Here is a 25,322-nt window from a genome sequence, read left to right as displayed (position 1 = left end):
GCGACAGGTCGTGGTAATGCAAAGCGATTGATCTCCCCACAATTTTCATTCCCGATTGCCAATCAATTTCGCCTCTCCAAATTAAAGCAAAATATTTACAAAATATCCCACTCACCTCCTGTTTCCAGTTGCGTTTTATGTTTGTCGAGAGGATGCTTCCCATCATCATCCGACGTTGTGGCAGCGAAAGTTCTGTGTTGCTGCAGCTCATGGCCGCCGCAAGGCCGCAAGTGCTGCAAAAAGTAGCAAAAGATTAACATTAATGAATATGAAAATGAAAATGAAACCGTTCCGCATTATTGATTCTGGCTTAAATGTTGCGCCAAAGATCCAACCAAAAAATACAAAAACGGAAAAGCCTTGAGTTAAATTTGTAATCCGCCCATCAGTTGGTGGCGTATCCTTATGAAACACTCCCCCTAGAGCCTCCCCCTTTGTTGGCGGTATGTGGGAGTGTCGCCTGCCTCCTGTTGATCTCCTCCTGTTTCGTTGCATGTTTCAGCGCTTTTCAGTCCTGTTTCCTAATTAAGTTAAAATGCTCCCAAGTGAAATCACGTGCTTCACATAACGAGAACAACAACAAGCAGCCACAACGAGCACACGGCAGGGGGATGTGGCATGGCAGAGAATGGAATAACTGTAGAGCGTAAATACAGTTATTTTTGAGGGGCGGAGGGCATGGAATGTGAGGTTAACCCCACATAAAGGCCTCCGTTCCTGTCTCTATCTCTCTCTCTCTCTCTCTCTGTTTCTGTGTCTCTGCAGAGACTTTTCCACGTCAATTTTCTTCAACAACCTTTTTTTATGTGCGTATGAGTAATCTGCCGCACATACCTGGGGGAAAACTGGAAATTCGAAATTGGAAAAAAACGGAAATCGAAACTGTAACTGTTTTTTGCCCTGTCACGCCGCCAGCCCCGAACGGAGGAGGATGCGATGGAGGGAACTGATGTGGAGGCCTCTTTTTACGGGTTGTAGCAGGACATCCCGACAGGTTGGAGGAGCTTCGCATCTCAAGCCAACTTAATGATTGAATTACTTTAAAGGAAACAAAAAGGTACGAGCAAATCTGACAAGAAGATATTCCGTTTTGAAGATTTCCAATTTCACAGTCTCGCAACTCACAGATGCTGCCAATTTTAAGATTAATTTCTCAAATAAAATAAAGAAACGAGCACTGAACTATGGGGAGAAGATAAATATTCCTTAAGTGCCATCAGCAACAGTTTTTGCTACATTTCAAGTGGCTGATTGACAAGCTTTAGCTGGAATCGATTGACGAATAAATAATTGAAGAATTCATTCAAATCAGGCACAATAAGGGCAGAAATTGTATTTATTTCTCTTTAAATTTTCTTAATTCTCAATACATTTTTAATCCACCCCTCGTTTCCCACAGATTATGTTTGAAAATATAAAAATTCAGTGCATAATTTTGGGCTGCAGCTGTAAATGTGTGTCGGTGGCTGTGTTCACAGAACATTTTCCCATATGTGTATACAGATTTATAAAGATAGATGTATAAATATATTTGTTTGCACCCATAGAAGCAGCTGGCCTACCCACAGATACATACCTACATACACAGGTATGCCTTCGACCCATGAAAACCTTTCCCATGGGTGTGTAAATATGTACTTCCACCTTCTGTAGGACCCAACACAAAACCCCTGCCACATCGATGAGTGTTCGAATATGGATCACTTGTATGCTCCCTTCCCCACATGTTTGCTGTAACTTTTTCTCTGATTGGATTTCACGCTCTGGCCCTATTCCCCCTCCTCCAATCAAGCGTTTCAATAATTCAAATGGCAATTCAAAATGTGCTCCCCTGCACCCGGGATATGCCCCTCAAAAGATTGAAGCAAAATCAAATGTTGCCCAGGGAGTAATTGAAATTTAAATAGCAAATGGCAGGGAATCCACAGTTGTTGCCCCTTGCCCAAGTTCCCCTTTAAATCTATGACAGATATTTGCCACACCAAAAACTTTTCTGATTTGTTGGCCGCGCATTATTGATGGACTCGCCAGCAGCCAGCAGGCAGCAGGCAGCCTGTTCATCCGCCAGTGCAATGACAGCAGTGACAGTACGGAACGGAATGGCAAAACAGTTGCACAAATTGCGAGAGAATAAACTTTTCCCCCCCTACACACACACACACACACACACACAAATCCCTCATGGAGAAGCTCTGCCACAAATCGAGTTTCCCTGGGTGTCAAAAGTTATGGCCCGGGACGCGCCGTCTGTCGGTGGAGCATCAAATGCTAAAAAGTTGCAACCCCCCAAAAGGCGGCCAAGAAACCAAATGAAACATTAGGCGGGGCATAAATTTAACAAGCTCCGCCCGCAGAGGAGCCACACTGCCATGCTGCCACGCAGCTTGCCACACTGCTTACCACACGGCCTCAAAAGTTTTTATGATTGTCCAAATAAATTGAAATCGCAGCCGCCGCTCCTGCGGGAGGATAACCTTTGAGCCTGCTCAGCTTTTCTTCTGCCGACTTTCCGGTGGGGAGAGGGGGGAAAATGAAAATGTAATTTCATAAATTACACCTGCTGTTCGCCTGTGTGTTGGTTGCCACAGCAGCAAGTAGTGCGAAATTGGCTCGGACAGCGTCTCGCAACTCTAGAGTCAAATCATTTCAAGTTCATTTGTGTTTTGGGGCAAATTTGGCCCTACAAAGAAGTGGCAGTGGCAGACAGCCTCGCTGTTGTCTGTGGGACATGTTGCAGCAATTGGCTCTTAATGAGGCCGACAATGTGGCCACGTGCGGAGTACCAGGCCTAAAAAAACACTGCTCATAGAGCAAACAGAGAGAGAGAGAGATAGCTGACAGGACAAAAGCATTCGTAATGGAGAGTGGGGAGTGGGAAGAGGGCAAAGCGATGCTTTAAGCCAGGCCATAACCATAAACACAGACAGAGAGGGGCAGGGAAAGAGGCTACCATGGAAATGTCAGTGTCTCTGGTTGTTCCTCAAATCTTTTTCATATCAAAATCTAAACTGAAAACTCTCTCAGCCCCCCCCAAAAATAATTAAAAGTGAAATTTGCATAACAGTTTTTCACTCTTAAACTGTTTAGGGAGAAGGAGAGAGGAGAGTCTCCTCTGTTTTGAATGCTTTTGACATTTAAAGACTCCGAAAAACTTTGCTTTCAACTTGTGTTCCAAATAAAAAGCATAAAAATGCATAAAATTAATAAAAACTAAATATTTAAGGGTCCCATCAGCATTTAAAACGTTGTTTTGAACAACTCAAGCCAGAGGGGGAATACAGTGGGGAAATAGGAGACAGGAAACAGGAGCCTGAAGCAATGCGAACCCCAAACAGAACCTCTGACAGAACAGAACAGACCAGAACCCCATGCACGAGTCAGGAGATAACAGAAGAGATAGAGACCTCCTCCTTTGCGTAGGTGAATCTCCTTTGTTCTTTCCTTCAACAAAGTCTCGTGTCAAGTGCTGCTGAAACATTCCTTGGGATCCACAGGAGAACCAAGGGGGACATCCAAGTGGAAAACACGATCTTAAGCGACAAAGATGTTCATGTTTTCGCCCCCTTTCGATAGTCAACAAAGAGCGACTGAATGAGCGCCTCGTTGAGCAAAGGACAAAATGGAATAATGAATTCCATTTGTCAACAAAAATTACTTTTGAGGAACAGCCATTCAAGGAAGATTTTTCTCTCTTTCACTCGCGTGAGGTCTAAGCAGACAGACATTTAATAGCTCGTAAAAAGAAAGGAAATTCCATTCTCATTTATTATTTGGCAATGATTCATAAAAAACAATAAAATGGAAACGCTGAAAATGCGATTAGCGAGGGAAAAGCGATGACTACAAGGGAAGGCAATTGATGAGCGATGCTTCCAAGGAAATCAAACATCCTTCGATGATTGGGAACAAGCAGAAGGAGGAGGAACTTTTTCGAAGGACGTAGCTGCGAAAAATGAAAAATAGCATGAAAACAGATCTCACGACACGTCAATAATTTCGGATATTTTCTATAAATATAGGAAAAAGGAAAAAACCAAAGAAGAGCAGTGTAGCGTAAGAGAACTAATAAATTAGCCACATGCCGCACAGCAGCAGCCAGCAACCACCATCGAAATGTTTGCGTTCTTTTGTTTCGTTTCTGATTTAATTTTCCTTTTGATTTTCACAGTAAATAGAAATGCCAGAAAATACACACACACATACACACACACACAGCACAGATTTTCCTGCAAAAAGTAAATATTTAGTTGTGCAAAAAACCACAGAATAAATGATGAAAGGAACCGGGGATTTTGGGGTAAAGCGAAGTAGCAGCTACTCTTAAATGATACCTTTGCGATGAATGTTCCAAGCTAACAATCAAATTCGACTGATAAATTGAAAACAGAATGCATTTAAATTGTGGGACAGAACATTCAGAAACGAACATTTCTTCCCCTAAAATCACAAAAATTCTTCCATTTATCCGTACGCAAAACCTTAATAAAACCCATAATTTCCGCCCGCGCAAAGTGTATCCCCAGGAAATCAGATGAACAAGAAGAGAAATACGTATAGAGAGGCACAGAAACAGTCGAGAGAGAGATAAGGAATGACGACTATCAAAAAATCATCCGACATTCCCACACGCACACATAGAAAAAAGAGAGCAAAAACAAAAATTTAAAAACTAGATAAAAGCAAGAGAAGAACCGGCAAAAGCCAGACAGATGACTATGGACTAAAATTAGTATGTGCTGCGGGTGTATACATATATCGACAGATACACACGCAGCAAAAAGCCCGAAATAAATAGAAATAGACATTTTTCACATGAAAAAAGTTGCCACAATTTGTCGTTTTTATCATAATTTTGATAGAACCGGGAGACACATTCGAAAAGAGACAAGTGCAGCGACAGAAGAAAATCCTAGAGAGAGAGAGAGAGAGAGAGAGGGCGTGAGGACATTGGCTAACATATTGCCTAAATGGCCAAAAAGATAGACAGGAGTTAAGGCCATAAAGTATGACACACACACTCAAACGAAGACAAATACAAAAACACTCGCACGAATGCTCAGCATGGATAAGAGGAATATCTTTCCACCTTCCTATCCATATGCAAGAGAAAACTTTTGCTATTTCCACAAACATCGAATGTCTCGAAATGTTTGCTTGTTTTGGGCCATTTTCATGCTCTAACATTTTCTCCTTCTCTCCGCTCTTTCCTCCGGAAAACTGTGTGTGTGAGTGTGTTTTATGGCAGCATTTATAAATGTTTTACTTATGTTTAAATGCCCGATGTGGGAATTGTTTGTGGGGGGAAAACTGAAGCAGTGCGTATGCATAATGTTCAGGAGTTTCCTGTTTTAGCCAATTGCGATAATGGAATGCCTTATGAGGCGTGCACATTTATGGCATTTTCATACATTGATTCAATTACACAGGGAATAGCGGAGGAACTTGTGGGAGGAGAATTACGTAAGGGAAAAGAAATTCCACTAATTAATCCAAAAACCTCATGGAAAATGCAAGTTAATTAAAGCTTTAATTGTAATTGGAAAAGGGAGATGCCCCGGAGGTCCCTCTGTGCCCCCAATACACACTCCTCTTCACACATTGACCCATAGAAACGAATTTCAATTACAAATATTTCCATATTCATAGCCAGAGAGCGAGGAAGAGAGATGTGCTGTGCACCTGCCAGCAGCAGGTTAAGTGGCAGAGAGTGTACAACAAACTGTGGCCACTAAAAGCTTCAACCAATTCAAACGCGCTTCAATACGGAAGCTCCAACATAAAATAGCCAGCAAATGGAGCAAAGATATCCTCCAATGGAATGCGAGCGAATTTCGTGTGTGATGTGTGCTGCTGAGAGGAAGAAAAACCCATCACATAAAAACCCAGACAGTAATTGCATTACTCACTCAAAATAATGGCTCATTAGCTCAAAGGAAAGAAGGTTCGAAGAGGGCAAAGTGAATGGCTAATGGAAAGTCAAGGAGGAGGCCTAGAAGCGGGGATAGCCCGGTCAGCTTTAATTAGAAAAAGATCTCACTTTCCTGTCAGTTTCCACGCTCTATAAAGAAAATCTGCTGCACAAAGGGAAAACCCATTCCCCTTTGGGCCCTTCCCCCAAGAAAATATTATTCCTACCTAACAAAAATACGCCTTTTGGCTGGCAGGAAAAGCGGAAAATCCAGCTGCCATCGTCTTGAAATGGCAGAGCCCTTTGGCCCTTGGCCCTCTTTTCTGCTATGCAAAGTACAGCATGCCCCATGTTGCGGCACACGAATTTGAGTGTTTTTCTATGAGAGCCACTTGGCCATATGCATGAGCAATTTCCAGCAGCACACGTCCTTTCCTTACTCGCCTCCAGTCGCCTTTTAATTTTCATTTTAATTTTAATATAATTAACACTCACAAAAAGCGATAAAATAAATTCTCACAAAAACACACAAAAAATTACAAAATTGCGGCGACACGCCCAAATGATTATCAGAGGAAAAAGGCCGCGGGGCAACCTCGTAAACTCGCGATCTAATTAGCAGGCGCCAGAAAAAGGAGACTCCACGCGACGACAGGAATCGGGATCCAGGACCCAGGACCCAACGAGGCAGTTCGCCACAAGCTGCGCTTCGCCGCATGAAAGCGTCACATAATTCAGACACTTTATGTATAAAAAGGACAACAGCAAAAAAGAGGAAATATTTTGAATGGGGAATGTTGGCAGCGCATTTATGGACTGGACATGCAAATGGAGTGAAATATTTGTAAAATATTTCTACAAAAAATCAGGAAAACTGTCAGTCATTCAAGCCATCAACATTTCAATCAGGGAAGAAGTTTTGCCATTTCAATCTGCGGAAAACAGTGTACATTTTTTTATTCGACATTTAAATGTGTGGAAAAATGGTGCAAATTATTTTAAAGTTACTTTATTTGTCATCAGAAACATCCGCACCCGAGATCCGCGCTGGCAAACTGTTTGACAGGCTTAAGTGGATATTAAGCAAACCCTCTCCTGGGGAAGAAGCAAAAACAGAATTTATGTTGCTCATTTTCTGTGTGGCACAAGTTTGTGCCTGCTGCTTGCCGCTTGTGGATGGTGCCACAAATTTGCATATAATAGGAGAATTTTCACCCAAAGAGCTGGAGGAGCAGCAGCGGCTGACACTCTTGGATGCCACTGGGAACACTGGGAGCTCACTGGGAGAGTGCCTTAGACATGGCCTGAATTAATAATGGAACCTTTTATGCGGTTCACGGCTCTCAGGCCTCTCTCTCTGGCCCTTTTGTTTAGCCCTTAAATTGTTCCTCGAAATTTATTCAAAGATTGGTATCCTATCCTCTGTAAGTATTGTCCCCTGCCGGAGTTCTGACCCCAAATATTTACCATCGAAATTAAAAACCACTTGAAATTCGCGTTTGCCCACAGCCACTTTGCGGTATCATTATGGCAATATAAAGTACAATATATTGACTCGAAATCAGTGTCTGCACGTAGTGATTATGTCCCCCTTTAAATATGTGAATAAAGAGTGCATAAATATGGCAAAACAACCGTGGATATTCCTCCTCTTTTAGCAGTTGCTCACCCAAAAATATTGAAATAAAGTGCATGGGGTTGGAATGTATTTTATGGGTTCACCAACGATCGCAGCACTTCAGAAATTGTAAATTGAATTGCGATTTAACAAGCAATTTATTTGTGCAGAATCTTTTGTCATTTATCAGTGCGAAAAAGTGGGTGAGTTGAAAGTGGGTTAACGAAATATATATGTATAGAATCCATTCAGCAATCGTTCTGCTGATAAGCGTGGGGTATCAGAGAGTCGCAGCTTAAGTGCTGTGGCCGCAAACAGAACCTTGATAAAGAATGAATTCGGGAGTGAAGGGAGGGGCAAAGAGTAGGAAGTACTCCCCCTTGCTGATGAAATGCGATAGGAGTACGAGTGTGTGGGGGTGTGGGAGTGGTTGACTGTGTAGGAGTGTGGGCTTTAAGCCAAACTCAAGTGCAGTGATGGCTATAACACGCGAGGGCCAACTTCACTAAACGGTATATATATTTGACAGAATATACATGAAAGTGCCAGATAAGCAGCGATAATAGTTGCATGGATAGTTGCTTGGTAATGTCCTTCAGCGTGTTGGCTGTTCGTTGCCTCTCCTCAGCTAGGGTGTACTTCCAAACTTGTGATTGCCACTAGATACTCATGAAATTAGAGCCAACATAGACATAGATACTCATGCGGATAGCCCACAGATACTCTGTCGAATTTCATGGCCCCCTTTAAGCTATTTGTCAGCTAAAATATTATTACGAGCCGCGAGTTATGCCAGCAATTTCCACAGGCATAACCTTAAGTTTTCTGCTGATGAAGCAGGCTCCTTCGCTGCCGTCGACAAGGACCCTAATGAGGTCTTCGCTAGTTTACGACCCTGCCACCACAACGCCTCCAGCTTCTGGCAGAAGCAGCAGCAGGCCCAATTAGCCCCTCATCGTACGATAGTATCCTGCATACGATAGCATTAATTACGCATATAATCTTGCAGCAGTCTACGGCAAGGAAGGACAAGAAAGGAATGGAATGGAAAGGGATTGCTTCTCCCATATGCAAATATTTTGTGGCAAAGCTAATTCAGCTTTTGGGTTCTGCGCAAAAGATTTCGCAGTCCCCGATAAATGTGCGAAAACGTGCACCCAACGTGGAAAACCCCCAACCCAAGGGGGCGTGGGTGGGCTTTTCGCTAAAATCCCACCCATTATATGCAGATTTTCTGCGGCTTTTCTCGGTGCTTGTCTGGGGGTTAAGTCGTATGTTAGCTGCCTTGCGGGTGGTCGGCCTTTAAGGTGACTCTGCCAAATGGTTGCAGAAATTTGTTGATCAAACAATATTTGATAGCATTCGTCGTCGCAGATTAGCAAAAGTCAAGGCCGAGGCCGCAAGTCGAAAGATAGGAAAAGCCTTTAACAACAATCTAACTAATTCTTGAACAAACTTTGGCTTTTCCTCGGGGAATTAGTCGGTGACAAGTGGCCAGAAACTGATTTTAATGGAGCGCTTGAGCAGCAGAAAGCTCTTCAGCTCAGCACATGCGAGTGCGAATGAAACTAAATGGGAAAGAGAGTAAGAACGACTCCTAACTAGAGGAATGGAGTAGAGGAGAAGCCAAACCGGGAAGAGAAGCAGAACTGCAGCTGAAAACTTTATATTAAGTATCACATACTAAGCCTGATTTAATGAGTGGCGACGTGGAAAAAGTGACCCACATATCATACCACACATACACTCGAGGTTTAATCTGCCGCTTTAAGCCTGACCTTTCGCCGCATTAAGTTCCAACCTGCAGCGGCAGTGGCAGTGTGGCATGTAAATTAAATGGCTGTGTTTCCATCCAAACGGGTGTATGTATGATGTATTTCCATTTGCATAAATGTCGCATAGTTGTTCCGTTTGCATGGATGCGGCATGGAACAAACACAGAAATAAAGCCGGATTCCAAAGCCTGAATCATTGCACTCGTGCTCGAATATTTAATCAAATATCAATTGATTGCTACGCCATCCTTTGTTCCCGGGGCCAAAAATAATTGTTAACAGAAACAGAGAGAGAAAGTTATAGCGGGGGGATGATCACATACACATGTAGCCACAGCCACGCCCCAGCGCCCTACAAAAACCCAGACAAATATAGCAAAAATCCAAAATCCGAGCGCAAGCCAAATCCGCATTGGAAAGGGAAGTGTCTGTCGAAATGGGAGGACAGAGAGCGGGGAAAGGATACCCATGAGAGGAGCATAGAGAGAGGGGTACAACAGTGAGTGAGATGTTACACACACACAAACAAACACTTCCCGCCGTGTATGAGTATTGTGTGGCAGACCGAGTGGCGCCAATAAAAGTGTTTTTGTGCCGAAGAGAAAGGAGGGAAATTCGTTGGCATCCCCGTGACTTTTTTCTGGAAAAGATGAAGCCATCTTCCTCCAACCAGATAACTTTAGAAATTGGAGTTAAAGAATGAAATTTATGAAACTTTATATCAAGAATTCAATTTTACAAAGTTTCTTCTAAAGGCGAATAAATAACATATGTAGATCGCATGTTTTATCTGAATGTCCCCCTCAGAGGAAGTGGCGACAAAGCTGTGTGGTTGGGAGACCGTTGAGGTCCAAGGGCCAAAAACGTGTCAAAAAGTTGAGTAAACTTTTGGCTCAAATGAGACTATAAGTGCTTTTTGTGTGTTCTTCACAATCAATGCTGCTTTTGTTGACTTTAATCAGTTGAAAAGAGAGCAAAAAGCAAATGCAAATTGACACACACATACATACTATGTACATACATACATATGTATGTAAGTAAAATAAAAGGTAAATAATCCCTCTACAATTTCTCCCCAAAATGACACGAGCAGCGTAGCGGTGGAGGGAGGAGAAGGCGCCGCTATCTTTTCACTCCCTCCCTGTCACACTTTCTTCTGTTTGCCGGTGCTCTCCTACGCTCTCTGTCATAATAGTCAGAGCAACAAAAAACGCTCACGCCGGCTTCTCCCCTCTCCTCTCTCTCTCTCTCTCTCTCTCCAACGCTTTAAACGGAGAACTTAATCATTTTGTATGCAATTCGACTTTGTCATGTAAAACGAAATCTGAGAGAAAAAACATTTGAATTCTTGCTTTGCCTTTTGATTCTCCCAGATACGTTTCTTTCGCTGATTCATTCGCGTACAATCAGAAATATTAGAGCTGATAAGCTTTAATTACCACAGTTATACTAGAGTCATCACACTCCCAGCATCATTATTGAATGATTCATTCATTTCGACGCGTGAAATTCAACAATTCAACTCAATTTTAAGCCTGACCTGCTGTGAGAGAAAATTGTTCTCTCGCGGTCGTGAAAAACCGTAATCACTCATCTATTAACTCTCTCACCCCCACAACACCCATTCCATCACTGTCATTCTCCTTAATTCCCTGATAAACATTTTTGACAGCTGTTTTATTTTGTTTCTTTTTCTTCACCTTTGCCCAAAGTCTACGGCGCGGGGGAGGAGAGGTGCCGACGCGCAGGTGCCATAAAACAACATAACTACATAGTAACTCATGCACTCTCACTCGAAGAGAGCGCCAAAGCGAAGTCAGAGAGAGAGAGAGTTAAAGTTGAACTGAAGTTTGGCTCAGACAAGAAGAGAGCGAGTGCAAGCAGATTGCGAAGAGCACAGCGCTCCGGCCGCACATGTTCAAAGAAGAACGACAAACAGACAGAGAGACCGAAAGAAAGAAATAAAGCAACTACAATGTGCCTGTACATATTCATACATATGTACATATCTACTTATGTATGCTCGGCTGTTTGTTTCAGACTGGTTCTTTGCATACATTTTAATAATTTCAAATAAAACATGTGCCACAGCGCAGACACACACACAGCCACAGCATATCCAACGAACGCACGAGGGGAGCATCTACATCTGTTTGTATGTAGAGTGAGTATATTTTTATAAATTCCAATACACCCGCCAATGAGGCTTGCAACAGCTGCTTCCCCGGAGCGTAGGGTATGCTTTTGTTTGTATATTTTTCGAATTTTTGTTCAGTTTTTGTTTTACACTTACCAGAGCAAAGGCCGTCACAGGGGCCAAACGCAGGCCTCGATGCCGACTGACACCCGAGGGACGCAGGAGGAGGCGGAAGGCACTCACCACGGCAGCGCCGTTTCTGGACATGCTTCCTTCCGTCCGATTACACTACACTACACTACAAAAACAAGCGCACTCTGAGGGGGTGGTGGTGGGTGGATGGACAGCTTGACACAGCAATAGGTTTGTTGGGGAGAAGGGGGAGTTTAGTGAATCACAAAAACACTGCGAGTGGGTTAAAGGGGAAATGAGTAAGAGTAACTGTTATTCCACGAACTCGACACAAAACTCCGATGTTGTTGGTACAAGGAATTAAACCAAAAAAACGATCTTATTTTCACGTAAAATTTAATCATTAAACTCGATAATAACAAAATTATTTTACTCTACATTTAGTTTGAGCACTGAAGCAAATGTAATATATTTCAATGTCAATGGCTGCACAGCAATGCAACAAGCAGCAGCAACAACAACATCGAAAGCGAGCGCCAAAAAGGTGGAATGACAATGGAGGAGAGAATTACCGGTTTGGGCTGTGGGCAAACGAAAGGGCAGCGACTCTTCCCGGTCTTGTTTCACTTTTATTTTAAACACTGAACATATTCAGAACGCACAAAACAACAACCACACAACGATTATCACTCGAATTATGTATATAGCACCGGCTATAACTTATTGCACTTAATTATTAACAAAGCGGCTTTTCGGCTTTTCTCTTCTCTTTGGCACTCTCTTCGCCCACGACCCGGACACCGGCACACTCTTTTTGCACACGCGACGACGTTTTCTCGACTCGAAGTTGTCGCTAATTATCAAGTACCTGTTTGCACGTGCTATATCTATTATTCACTCGATTTCAAATAGATAATTGCATGTGCTTTTGGAGAAAAACCAGACGTCAACACTTAACTCTAAAGTCGCGCGCGGAACTTTTACTAACGCTAGTAAGTGCGACTGAGTTGCGTTGTCCACGGCGGATGAAAGCTTTCTAACGGTGGTTTAGTCGTAGCAAAGATTAAAAACAATAACAAAAGCTTCCATTGTGAATTGGCAATTTTCGTAGGTCAATATTGTGAATGGGCAATTTTCACCAAATGGAGAGAAAGACTCATTTTTGCGTTGCGGGAGAGCGTGTAAGAAAAGAGCGAACGAGCAGTGTGACCGCAGAGCTATCGTGCAAATATACCGACGGTCTCTCAAGAATATACCGAAATATAGCTTCTCATTTTCTAAATAGACTATAAATATTCCGATGAAAATCACATTGTCTCGATTTTGATATTCTTTTTACAATTTCTAACAGGTTACGAAATTCTGCAGTGCAGCTCTAATTTTATCCGATTCCTCTGTCAATAGTGTGCATAATTAGCTAGTTTTCAGCAATGCTTTTTATTGGATTACTTACAAAAGCATAGAAAAGTGGGACGGGAAGTCCCTACATTATTGCAACAAAAATCACGATGTAGCTGGACAGATAGGTCATACATTTATAGCATGTATGCATGTAATAATTTGTGATTAACAGAAAAACTAAACTCTAGGTGGCGTCGAGTGGAAATTTTAAGTTTTAAAAGCAATCTAAAAATTACATGCTACCTTAATTGGCCACACTATAGCCAGCGACAGATGGCTTTATAAAGTGCGACCACTGCAAGATGTCGCCAGAAGCAGTTGACTTGATCCCTTAGTGATGGCGCCAAACAAAATGTAGAGTTGAAATGTAAAGTAAAATTAAGCAAGGTTTTTCCCGCTGCCCATAGAGGCGCCACTTGACAAGATGACAACAAAAAAACTGGAGAACTCTCTCGTGGTTTTCCATTTTACACTTGCAATAATGTTCGGCGTTTTATTATTGTCGCATTACCAATCTAAACTTGAACTAGTTCTCATGTACACTAGATAAGCATATATCCAACTATACAATAGAGCTTTGCTTAGTGCTTAGGGTACTTATGGAGCTTGCTTATCCAACTAGAGCTTTACAGTTTTACTCGCACATTTCATGCTGCTGCTGCATGGTGCAAGCGTGGCATGCATGGCGTTGCTTTGCATGGAGTGAGTGAGTAGCTTAGGCTTAAAACATTTTACAACTACACTTATGGGTTAGAGCAGCCTTATCCTTATCTCTAACAACTACTAGATCCTAAATGTAGATAAGTATGTGGTTGGTAGGGTGTTTGTAGCACTCGTTGGCTCCCTTTGGGGCAAAGGATCCCGTCACAGTTTTGGCATGGCTTTTACAGTTACAGCTAAGTGTAGAGTCGAATAGAGAGTAGAGAGTGTCCATGGATAGCGTATTGAAGTAAAAGGTGCTTTTGATTTGAGTCTTTAGGATGCATTCAAGCTGTCTGTCTGCATGTGTGTGTGTGTGTGTGTGTGGAGTCTCTGAGGTAACAACAAATTACAGAAATCATAAAATATACACGATATACACACATACACGACTATAAAACTTAATTAGTTGCTATTAGCAACTAATAATAATATTAAGAATAATGATTTACATTAAACATTAAACAACTAACAAAGCGCATTTATGCATTATTTGTATTCATGATGCCACGAACGTTCTTTATGATAATTTATAATGCACGCACTCGGGTCATATTTACACACAGATTTGCACACTCACACCCGCACACATTCACGCTAAATAACTGTATTTATATACCTATGTTTGTGTGTGTACATATCGTACAAACTTTCCACTGACAACTGCAGCAGTGACATTAATTAGCTGCAATAGCAACAAACAAAAAGATTTATGCATTTTAAAAGCGCCGACTAACTAATTATGTAACTTTTTTCATCTTATATTTTATGGTGGCTTTCCCTTTCCCCTTCCCCTTCCCCTTCGCTTTCCCATTTTTGTTTTTCTTTTTGCGTCTGCCATCAGTTGTGGCGTCGACGTCGCTGCTGCCAACTGGCGGCGCTGTCCTCGTGGCTGGTGCTCTCCTTTGGCGCCGCCACTGCCTCCGCCTCCGCCGCCACTGCCAGGTGCAACCAATGCAACTGTTTCCTGAGTTTTGCCCGCATTTTGCGATACTTTATGCCTCCTGCGCCGCTGCCACCGTATCCTCCTGCTCCTCCTCCTCCTCCGCCAAACAGCTGCTATCACGTGCCCGTCGACAGGTCCTCCTTGAGCCACTGAGGAATGGGCCGAGAGCCGAGCTTCTTCAGCAGCTTCACCAGCGCCGTATTGTGATTCAGATAGTATCTACAGGGGGGAACAGAGGAAAACCATTGGCTGTATGAGTGGCGTTTTTTCCAGACAAGTGAAGAAGCTTTCAACAGGAATTAGAATTTCAAATTTCGCGGTTTCTCGCTGGGAAGAGAAGAGTCAAAGGATGGAGCTTAAATCTTTCATAAACTGTTTTCTATTCATAGATGTACACTCGAAGCCAGCCATATTGCTAGGGCTTCTGTCACTACTATTACTAGTTTCCCATAAAATCCTTCACTATTATTCTCCTTCGACCATCTGTCACCTCCACCTACTGCTGTAATATATTTTCCCCATTTAGTGCCGCTGAATGCCTCACAAAGTAGTTCATCTGTCCACCTCGTCCGCATGTCTCGCATGTTGTCGCCCCAGAAGTGTCCTCCGTGTGTCCTCCAGCAAATCGTTTCCCTTGTCAGCTGACAGCTGGCACACCGAAATCGCAGTACAGCAAAGTGCACTTTTAGCGGCCACAAAGTGCCACATTTCACATCCCATTCCCCCGCCTCCAAAAGCAGAAAAAAGGCAACCAGGAGAGAGAGAGAGAGAGAGAGAGCTCGAGCCAGGAGCCACCCATATATGTTCATTAATCCTTCACTCAAAGCAGCAGCAGCAACGCAGCATCCTTCTCCCCCTCAAAACACTCCTCCATCTCCTCGTGTCTGCCCCAAATCACACTCCTCACACCTACGGAGCAAACAGGAAAAAAAACATCCGACGACTGGCAACTGGAAACGGAAAAGCAAAGGGTCCATCCCATCCCATCCCACCCCCTTTTGTTACTGCCTTTTTTGTGTGTGTCGTTTTCTCTGCTCCTCCTTCTCCTCCTCCGCCTCCTCCAGCTGTCGAATGGGGAATTTGTTCGATTTTACTCACCGCTGCAACAGCTTGCCGCTGCGCTCATCCATCGTCGGATACTGGCGTCCCTTCGATTTGCCGAGGCATTTATTGCGCTTCTCGTTGAGCGCCTGGCAATAGAAGCCCTTCTTCACGTCGTAGCGCAGATGATTTGAATAATCGAGCAGCGGCTGGACTTTGAGGAAGCGCTGCAGCTCGTTCATCACATCGATGGGATTCAGGCGGAGCTGGTCCCCATCTATGATGTGCACCTGCTGGGCGGGGTAGAAGGCCAGCCAGTGCTCCAAGTGCTGGGCGTATTTCCCCGGATTGAGGCAACGATTCCTCAGATCCTTGAGGGCTCTCGGTGCCGAGTCACTTGCCGTTATGACCTATCGGGAGAAAGAAGGATCAGCATTAGTAAGGAGAACACATGTCTGCGGCTGCTGTCGAAGCTGTCGAAGCAATCTGTGGCATGTGTCTCGTGGCCTCGTGTGTCAGTGTGTGGGTGCAAATAGAAATGCAATCCACAATTGGAATTCAAATGAAATGTGCTCCAACTTGCAACAGCAGCTGCTGCATGCCGCATGTGTGGCATGTTGTTTGCCAACAAAACTCAAATTAAACCGAAAATTTCATTCATTTTCTTTGCGTTATTTTGGTTTCTCTCCATTTGTTTTTTGCGGTAAACCTGGAATGCATTTTTGTGTGTGTTTGCTTTTGGGAATTATACCGTAGTTTTTGATCCGTTTTTGATCGATTTTGAATCACTTCTTACCTGATAGAAACTATAATTATTGGCTATCACATCGCCATGTGCCCGCTGGTGCTGGTACCAGGAGTACGCCCTCTTCGCTGGCGATATCAGGATCGTCACAATCTTGGCATGTGGCAGCAGGGCATGCGTCCGCTTGGGCACTGCCTCGCCGTCAAAGTACGTGGCACTCTTCTCGAACATGTAGCGCGGGCTGCCCAGCTGCGTGGGCATCGGGGAGCTGTTGTTGGGCATGGCCACTGTCTCGCCCGAGGGAAAGAAGTCCATGTACCAGTCCAGGCCGCGATAGTAGTTGTTGCCATTGAAGAACTGCACCTCCTCGAAGGTGTCGGGGGAGGCAATGTTGCTCGCGATGCTGCCGTGCATCGAGAGGAATGTGTAGAGGGCGGTGGTGCCCGTCTTCTGGGGTCCAATGACCAGGAACTTGGGCAGCGAGTCACAGTTCTTGGTCTTGGACCAGATCTTCTTGTGTCGCGCATCGTCGCAGGGATTGCCCCACACGGGATCCACCTCCTCGGGGTGCAGCTGGAAGTACATCTCCGCCAGCTGAATGGGCGGCGCCGAGGCCAGCTTCAGGTTCGTCCAGCACTGCAGGAACTTGATCACCGACTGGAATGTGTAGAGAGCGAGCCGATCCGAGCCATAGTTCGACATGTGCGTCATGAAGATGTTGATCGGATTGTAGACGATCGTCTGGAAGAGCTCGCCGCCCTGTATCGACTCGTCCAGCTTGTCCCTGCCACCGGGATACCGATCGATGTACATCGTGTGGGTGAACAGGCCACAAGTCTGCCGCGGCAGCACCATTATGTTCCTGTGGATGAACCCACGGCGCAGTCTCGCTGGCCGCAGGTGCGGATACTCCTCGGTGGAGGTGACCTTCACGTTCCACACCTTCTTCCAGGCCACGTAGAGCAGCTCGTGGGCGGGATAGACGCCAGAGTGATGCGGCGAGATGGAGTATCCCGAATCGGTGGGTATATTGTGGTCCATGGCAAAGGCGTAGTTCAGGTGCATCTCGGCCATGAGGAGCGTGAGATTGTCGTAGAGATGCGGCTGCTGGTGCTTCCACATGTGCGAGAACCAATTGAATTCCTGGACATTCTGCAGCAGGAAATCATCGCCGAGATTCTCCTCCCGCGTCCCATGGTGGTAGTACTTCCCCGAGAACCCAAGATTGAACTTGAATCCCGGCACCATGGCTGCAATGTTCTTTTGCGTGGCCACCAGAGCACGCACATCGTCGGGCCGCAGGCGCGTGCCCTTCTCGCCCACAAAGATGTCGTCAATGTCCACGAGAATCATTCGCTCCAGGTTGAGGCTCAGCTGTCCGTGACTCAAGTAGCTGAGCGCGTCGAGGAACACCAAGCGGTGCAGCCAAAAGCGCAGGCTGCTACCAAAGAGCACCCGCTGGATGCCGTCCAAGTGCCCGCGATCCTGCAGCACTGTCGTCAGTGGCAGCTGCACCTGCCCCACACTATCCGCCGGATACTCGTTCGTATTCCGCTGTGCCCACTCCACGGGCTCGTAGGTACTGTGATTATGCTGAAACACCGCCCAATCATCGCCGGGCAGTGCTCCCCATGCGGTCTCCCCCGCACGCGTCAGCCGGAGCACAGAGGATCCGGGATTCAAGCTTGCATCACGAAGCCGCAGGTTCGTGTTGACAAACAGTGGAAAGTCCCGCAGCTGTGCCCCCACCAAAGTCTCTTCGCTGGGACTCAGAAAGCCCACAATGCCAACGGCATACTCGCGACAGTACTTGTCGAGCAGCTCCCGATTCCACTTGTCCATGTTGAGGTACTTGTCCAGATTCTCAAACACAATCACGCCATAGCGTCCCTTGTCGAGATTTGTGAGCACCGGGAGACTCTTGCCAGCCACTTCGATTTTGTATCTGCAAAAGCGGAGAGGGTAAAAAGGGAATTTAGTTATATCATATCCATATCCATAGAAGATTCACAGTTTTAATTCTAATTCCCCAACTTGCTAGTCTTAACCGCAAATATTTATTCCACACTGGTGACACATCAACGCTCAATAACTGTTAACAGAGAGAGAAACAGAGAGAGAGGAAGCAAGTGCGGGTTAGATAGGGATGTCAAGAGAATGAAGCTGTCAAACGTGTGACATTCATTGAGGGTGTGCATCCATCTATCCCGCTCTTACTCCTTTGGGGTGCATTGCACGAAGCTGCACTTGACATGCGGCTGTCAGAAGCTGTTTGCCGTGACACACACGCACATGGCAGTAGGGATTTCCCAGTGTTTGTTTTTTGCACTCCTCTAAGAATAGATTGTTCTGTCACAAACGCAGAGACAATGAATGAATGAGAGCCCCAGCCGATACGCTCATTCAAGCAATATAGATCCGAGTGCCTGACTTTAACAGCTGCCATACTAAACAGCGATGCGAAGCCCCCCGCCCCAAAACATCATTCATTAATATTCATATTTCAGTCAGCGCAGTCAATACACACTCTATGTGCCACGCTTTGTGGCATATTCACTTGCAATTTACATACTGCACACAGAGAGTGAGAGCAAAAGAAGTGGCCCCTCAGCGCAAAAACCTCGGCAATAATTACATTGAGAGCATTCTGCATAAATATTCAATGGCCTTATAAATAAAATCAATTTCAATATTATTATTACTATTATTTCTGTTTTCCTCATGCGAGTACTCCGGCTACTGCCCCCTAAATGTGGTCCCCCAATGCCTGGCTGCTGCCGCATCGGCTGGCCTGAATGCTTTGGTTCGTGCGTAAATATTTTGCATAAATATTAAAATATTTCCACTGATATGGAATTTCCAATTGATTGAATTTCATGTTGTCTACCCCATGCCCCGGCCTGTGTCTGTGTCTGTGTCTGTGGATACATTGCACACAGGCACACACAAGCACGTGTAGACCCATACAAAAACAGACACGTATGTATGGGTGGATGTATGCCAAATGTCGGTTTTGGCTTTGGTTTTTCCTGCCTGCATCCTGCATCATGCATCCTGTATACCCGCCATTTAGCGGACTTTAAAGCTAAACAAAAACAGAAACGAAAACCAAAACCCAGAAACCCAAAACCGATGCCAAAATTCAGCGATCAGCATTGCCCCCAGCAACAACTACAAAAACCTTATTCAATATGCCAAGCGGCGTTTCAGCAGTGTGCCGTAAAACCCCAACCGAAACGGAATGCTAAAAAATAAATAGCGGAAAGGTTACGTATACGTAACGTGGCTGCTGCCGTTGTAAACATTTTTTGTTGCTGCCAATGCCGATGCCGATGCCGATGCCGAAGCCATCGACGAAGCATATTAAAAATATTTGCAGGCGCCCCCACAGAATCCTGCCTCCATCCACAGCTGCAACTGCAACTGCAACTGCAACTGCCGCTGCATATAAAAGTCATAAAGCAAAACAGTTTATATGTGCCTGAATGTGGTGCTCCATCTGAACCCATCTGTAGCCGCCGCGTGCCACTTGCCCTGGCATGTGGCGTGTGGGTGGGCTGAGGGTGCGGCGTATTATTGATAGTTTTGTGCGATGGGCCTGACAAAAAACGAAATGACTTTTGGCCTTCCACCAATGCCCTCCCTCCCATCCCCATCGAGTCTTTTTCTGAGTTATGAGAGCTGACTGGCAGTAGGTGAGGCTGCTGGGGAGTGGGGTAAAACGCTGACATACTGCATGCATTGCATATTTTATGGCGCGTCAACACGAGACCATGTTTCACCCCACGGCAACGGGGGTGTTACGAGGGGTTACGGGTCGAACTCTGGCCGAAAGCCCCGTCAAAAATGGTCATTTATGTTGCGCGCACACACCAGGATATTGAAAAATCGCACGCTCAACGACAGCTTTCTGGACAATGTATAAAAAACAAGAAAATGGGGAAATTCTATAAAAGAACAGGCAAAGTAAATGCTTGGAACGGAGAGAGAGAGAGAGAGAGTCGACAAGGGAGTTACCCTAGGGAGAGGGTTGTTTTTAGGGGCAGTTGTAGGAAAGGAAACTCTAATGAGGGACTAAGAAAATTGAGGGAAGATTGAGTGAAAAGATGAGGTTAGTGCCCTTCATGTGGGATTCCACAGCTCTGAATAGCTTTCAGCTAACAATTTTAGATGCAGTTTTCTGCCTCTGAAAGCGTATTACTATTAATTCTTTTTGATCTATCTACAGCGCAAGGAAAGAACACAGCCAAGTGCAGCATACCCTCGACCGCTTCATGCAAATGATTCGCAGAGTAGCGTGAAGAATTTTCATTGCATACTTTTCAGGTGTTCAAGAAGGAAAAGATAGGGGCGGGGAAAATGTGTAATGGAAAAGAGAGAGAGAGAGAGAGAGACAGAGAGGGAGGTACGTTGCGGTATGCGGTGAAATGGCTTTAAAGTGAAAGTCCTCCACTAAGAGCATTAATTAAAGCATTTTATCTGCACAAAATGTTTGTTTAATTAACTATATAATGACACTTTCCCTGCCCCACCATGCATATTTGTATGTGGTATGCATGTGTGTGTGTGTGTGTGTGTGTGGGTGCTGTTATTTGAAATTTAATTGCCAGCGAAAGAGCCAGAGGGAGAAAGGGCTGAGGCAGAGCGGCAACAGCGGGAGACGTGGGTTGAAGTTCATTTACAGGCCCGCAGAGGATTTGTTTTAAAAACCCATTACCGGGTATTACTTGCAAGTAAATAAATGTTGGGGCTGTGTGCAGTTGTTGTTTTTGCTGTTGCTTTTTTTTTTCTTTTCTCACACGTCGTACAATCGTACGCTGAGCCGTACACACACTTATGCGATTCAGTGTGCCGCTGAGTGTCTGCCGCTCATTTGTTTGCATTTGTATGGGGTGTTAAATTATCCTCGGGATAAACGTAAAACGTAAAAGTGTAAAATGCCTGGCGTTAGCCAGCGAGCTTGTTGCTCCTTCCACGCAGTCTCCACTCTACTCTCTCTTTGGCTGTTGGCCGACACACACTTTTTATGAAGTTGGGGTTGGAGATTGGTGTTTGCCATGAGTTTATTCTGATTTGTGAACAGTTATGAACATAATATAACCATGGAGAGCTGGTATCATACAAAAGGATGTTTTGAACTCTCATAGTAGAGGCCAAACATTGCCAATTGCTTCACATATCAGTCATAGTCAAAGTCCAGAGACCTATTTCAGGGTATCTGCAGTTTCACTCACAGCAAACTATAATTTTTCTTTCTATTTCCCGTTTGTAGTTGTTGGATGTTTCCTGCTTGTAGTTGCACGCTGCTTTCTCCCCGTCTGACTGTCTGTCTGTCTGTCTGTCTGTCTGGCTATCTGCCTGTTTGTTTGTTTGTCCCTGTGTGTGTTTTTGTTTCTAGGATTCCCCGTGTCGTCATGGGGGTGTGGGATAGGTCGCGTGTGGAGTGGAAGGTGCTACTCCGCTTGTCGCTTATGCAACGCATTAAATGAGCTTAGTTTTAGTTGACTTCCCCACTGCCACTTTGGCTTACACGGCGTCTCGTGTCTCTCCACGCCTCTCTCCTCCCGCACCTTTCCGGCGTAAACAACACCCGGAGTATGCTCCCAGGGAGCTCCCATAGTGTGTTGTAATTTCATTAGAGCGCTTTCGGGGCGGCATCTCTCCCCCAATCCCCGCCGTTCCATGTTGATATTTGCTTCAGGAAATTAAGCTGTAGGGCGTGTGTTTGCCACAAAGAGAGAGAGAGGGACAAACATAGGAGATCCAAGAGTGAGATGGGAAACCTTACTTTAATCGAAGAAGAACTCCATCCACAATATATATTTGGCCATGTCTTCGAGCCCGGATAATGTGTCTTTTGCACCTTTTTGCGACCCAGCTGCCATGTCCAATGTCCAGCTACCTTTTTGGGCTGCTTTTTGAGGCACTGTCTGCCATCTTTTTAGGGCTATTTATATCTGCTCTTTGAGGCTCTGTCTTGGTCTTCTTTTCTGCCCACATCTGGGACTTTTTCGTTGCCCTGTGGCGTTCATTCAGTTGCTGTGATCCTTGGCCTTAAAGAACATCAAGCAGAAAGCTTTTCGCCTGCCTCTTAAGCTGTGTGAATAATGATGCAATTAGCAGGGGAATACTCGTAAGCCAAGGCCCTGCTCTGATTATTTGATTAGATGTGCAGCAGACACAACTGCCCTTCAATTAGTTGGAAGGCAAAGTTGCCTGGCCCCAGCGATTGATTTCGATCAGTGATGAGGCGGACCTCAATGTAATCAGAGAATCCTTTAAGCCTCTGCCTGTGCGTACACGCAATTTCCAATTAAATTGCTGCCGCTGCCACATATTAAGCCATTTTCCCCATGGCCTATAATTTTCAAACGTAATTAACACACGCCCCCAGCCACATCCCCTCCGGTTAAATCACTTTTGTGCTGCCGATACTGGGGAAACCTCTTCCAAGTATATCATAAATAAGAGACCCTCTCGAGGCCGCGGTGGAAGTTCTTTTCGGAGCACACTCGACACTGAACAATGTGAAAATTATACAACAAATGGCCATTACAGAGGGTATCGTATGGGAGGAGTAGACTCCACACCCCAAGCTCTTATCCCTTCACCGACAGCAATTCATTCTTTCATCCTTAGTCGCATGGGCAATAAATGAGTTTAAACTAGAAAATTTATTATACGCGGCGAAACTACTTAAGTCACTGGGAAATATATACTCCAAGGGAGGAGGAGGAGAGAGATAGCAGGAGGGTGAGGGAAGGTGAAGGAGAAGGGGAAGGGCCAGGGAGCAAGAAACACGCAATGGCAATGTCCTTAAAGTCGCTGAACGCGACTTGCCATCTCCTCTCGCCTCAGCCATGGCCATAGTCATCGCCTGTTTAGGCCAATATAATCACGCAACCCCAGACGATAGACGATACGAGTGCAGACGACAAATGCGGGGCAGGGACGAGGACAGGACACAAACACACACACACACACACAGCAGAGGCGTAGCTTAGGTGGCTGGCGGTGGCTGCCTCCTGCTGCTTGAGTAATTCAATAAAATAACCAATTTGTTGGAAAAAATAGAAAAGAAAGGAGCAAAATAGTCGTCTAACAACAAGCGACACAACAACGAGCGAGGGCAAGAGGGAAGGAGCAGAAAGCAGGCAAAAAGGCAACTTGTCACAAGAAAACATGAGTGGAGGGGAGGAGGAGTAGGAGCAGGGGCATGCCCATGAAAGGCGGAGACTGCAAGGTGGCGGTGGGAACAATCTCTGTGTGGCAGCAACGGCAACGACAAGCCAGCCAGCCAGCCAACTGCCGCGTCACGTGCCACAAGCGCTAGAGCACAAATATTTTCCTTCTTATTTTTTTGTTCATATTTACACACAAAACAGCGCACACAGGGGCCCAAAGGGGGTCGGTAGCTGCTGGGTTAATATAAAGACTATATACATATGTGTGGGGGCTATAACGGTGTTATATATCCACACACAAATACACATGCATTCAGGGACTATATCGTATGGCCAGGCCATTGTGTCGCCCCCAAAACAGTGGAGGAGAGCAAAGCATTTCCATGAACAATTTTTACACATTTTCATGAGCATTGCATTCAGATTTTGAGGAATTTCTAATTGTTGACAGGGAAATGGGTTGGAATGTGGCACAATTAAGGGGTGGCCAGAGGTTAAGCATTTCCATGCCAGAATTTTCCATTTCAATTCAACTTTTAGAAGGTAAACAAATTGTGGAAAAAGGAGTAAAAACAAGAATGGAAATCCTCTTAAAATGCAATAAATATTTAACGTACACTTACAGAGTCAACAAGGAATTAAATAATTCTTAGAATCAAATGATATTCATGTTTATTATTTTCCTTTTTTTTAGGGAAAGCTCAAATTTGTTGTTTAAAACTGTTACTAAGAAAACCAAAGAGATGAACAGAATATTTTCTGGCAATTTGTGGCAACTGAAATGGTATAATATTTATACACTCAATAAAAACTCTATATCCACATTTTCTCTGCTGTTCCACTGTGACATGTCCTGGCTCGTTTAAACTCCATTGACTTGTGCGACAAAATTGAAAATAAAAATTTTCCGCGACATTATTAAAGTAAACATTGGGGCGACTAAAGGCGAAAAAGGGTGTGATTATGACGAGAAAAGCGATGGCGGCACAGGCAGCTCCCAGCTAGAAAGGCAGCCAGGGGGAAGCTCCCAACCCAAGCCATTCGATGGCCAAAAAGCAGTTCCTAGCTGGCTGGCTGCCTGTCTGCTGCCATGGCAGTCTTCCAATTGTGGTGGCTGTTTATGGCGTTTGCCATGTGTCTGTGTGAATTGACGCTAGTGGAAGGGAATCTCTCTGGGTGCTGCTCCTGCTGCTCCTTTTCGCGTTTTAAAAAAAAAACTTTCGCTGGCTCCCAGTGGCGCAATCAGCGCTTGGCATAAGCGAAAGGATGAGCGCAGTTTTTGGATGGAGAGAGAGAGAGCTGAGCAGCCACAAAGCGTGCTACATTATTCAGGCGCACAGCCACACCCACTGCCACACACACACACACCCATACACATGCAGAGAGATCCTGCCACAGCAGTGGGAGGCAGGCCATGATAACAAGGCTGCTGATGACTTCCTGCCCGCCTCGTGCCTCGTTCTCTGCCGCCTGACTTGACTTCACTTTTGGGCTATGCCACGCCACTGACTGATGCCGATGCCAGCCAGAGCGATTGGCGTGGCGTGGCGTGGCACAAAAAGCCAAATCAAAAATTGAAAATAAGGTTAAGTAGCTATTACGCGCATAATGCATGGAAAGCCAAGAGTCAGGCACCCCCCCCCCCCCCCCCCCCCCCCCCCCCCCACCCACCACACACACACAAACACCCCTCACTCACCACCCACCCACCATATCCCAACAAAGGGACGCGGCGG

The 25,322-nt window shown here is 45.1% G+C and overlaps 2 protein-coding genes across 3 annotated transcripts in view; both read right to left on the bottom strand.

Moving 5' to 3' along the window:
• The window catches only part of LOC117587510 (calcium uniporter protein, mitochondrial), a 42,988-nt gene extending 30,389 nt beyond the window's left edge, over positions 1-12,599 (bottom strand). Inside the window, exons 1-3 of one of the 2 annotated variants that reach the window (XM_034278302.1) lie at positions 12,143-12,599; positions 11,595-11,843; positions 116-233 (exon numbers count right to left, since the gene is read on the bottom strand). In XM_034278302.1, coding sequence (XP_034134193.1) covers positions 116-233; positions 11,595-11,705 — 229 coding nt within the window. In that variant the 5' untranslated portion in view covers positions 11,706-11,843; positions 12,143-12,599. The remainder of the gene's footprint in view (positions 1-115; positions 234-11,594; positions 11,844-12,142) is intronic. The other variant, XM_034278303.1, reaches the window with a different exon arrangement.
• An 830-nt stretch (positions 12,600-13,429) lies between these two features.
• The window catches only part of LOC117587508 (bifunctional heparan sulfate N-deacetylase/N-sulfotransferase), a 57,901-nt gene continuing 46,008 nt past the window's right edge, over positions 13,430-25,322 (bottom strand). Inside the window, exons 4-6 of the mRNA XM_034278299.1 lie at positions 16,454-18,347; positions 15,715-16,067; positions 13,430-14,835 (exon numbers count right to left, since the gene is read on the bottom strand). Of these exons, the coding sequence (XP_034134190.1) occupies positions 14,733-14,835; positions 15,715-16,067; positions 16,454-18,347 (2,350 nt within the window). The 3' untranslated portion in view covers positions 13,430-14,732. The remainder of the gene's footprint in view (positions 14,836-15,714; positions 16,068-16,453; positions 18,348-25,322) is intronic.

This window comes from Drosophila guanche, unplaced genomic scaffold, assembly GCF_900245975.1.
Source record: "Drosophila guanche unplaced genomic scaffold, DGUA_6, whole genome shotgun sequence".
In the NCBI taxonomy this organism is placed as follows: Eukaryota; Metazoa; Arthropoda; class Insecta; order Diptera; family Drosophilidae; genus Drosophila; species Drosophila guanche.
This window is presented reverse-complemented; position numbering and strand designations above follow the sequence as displayed.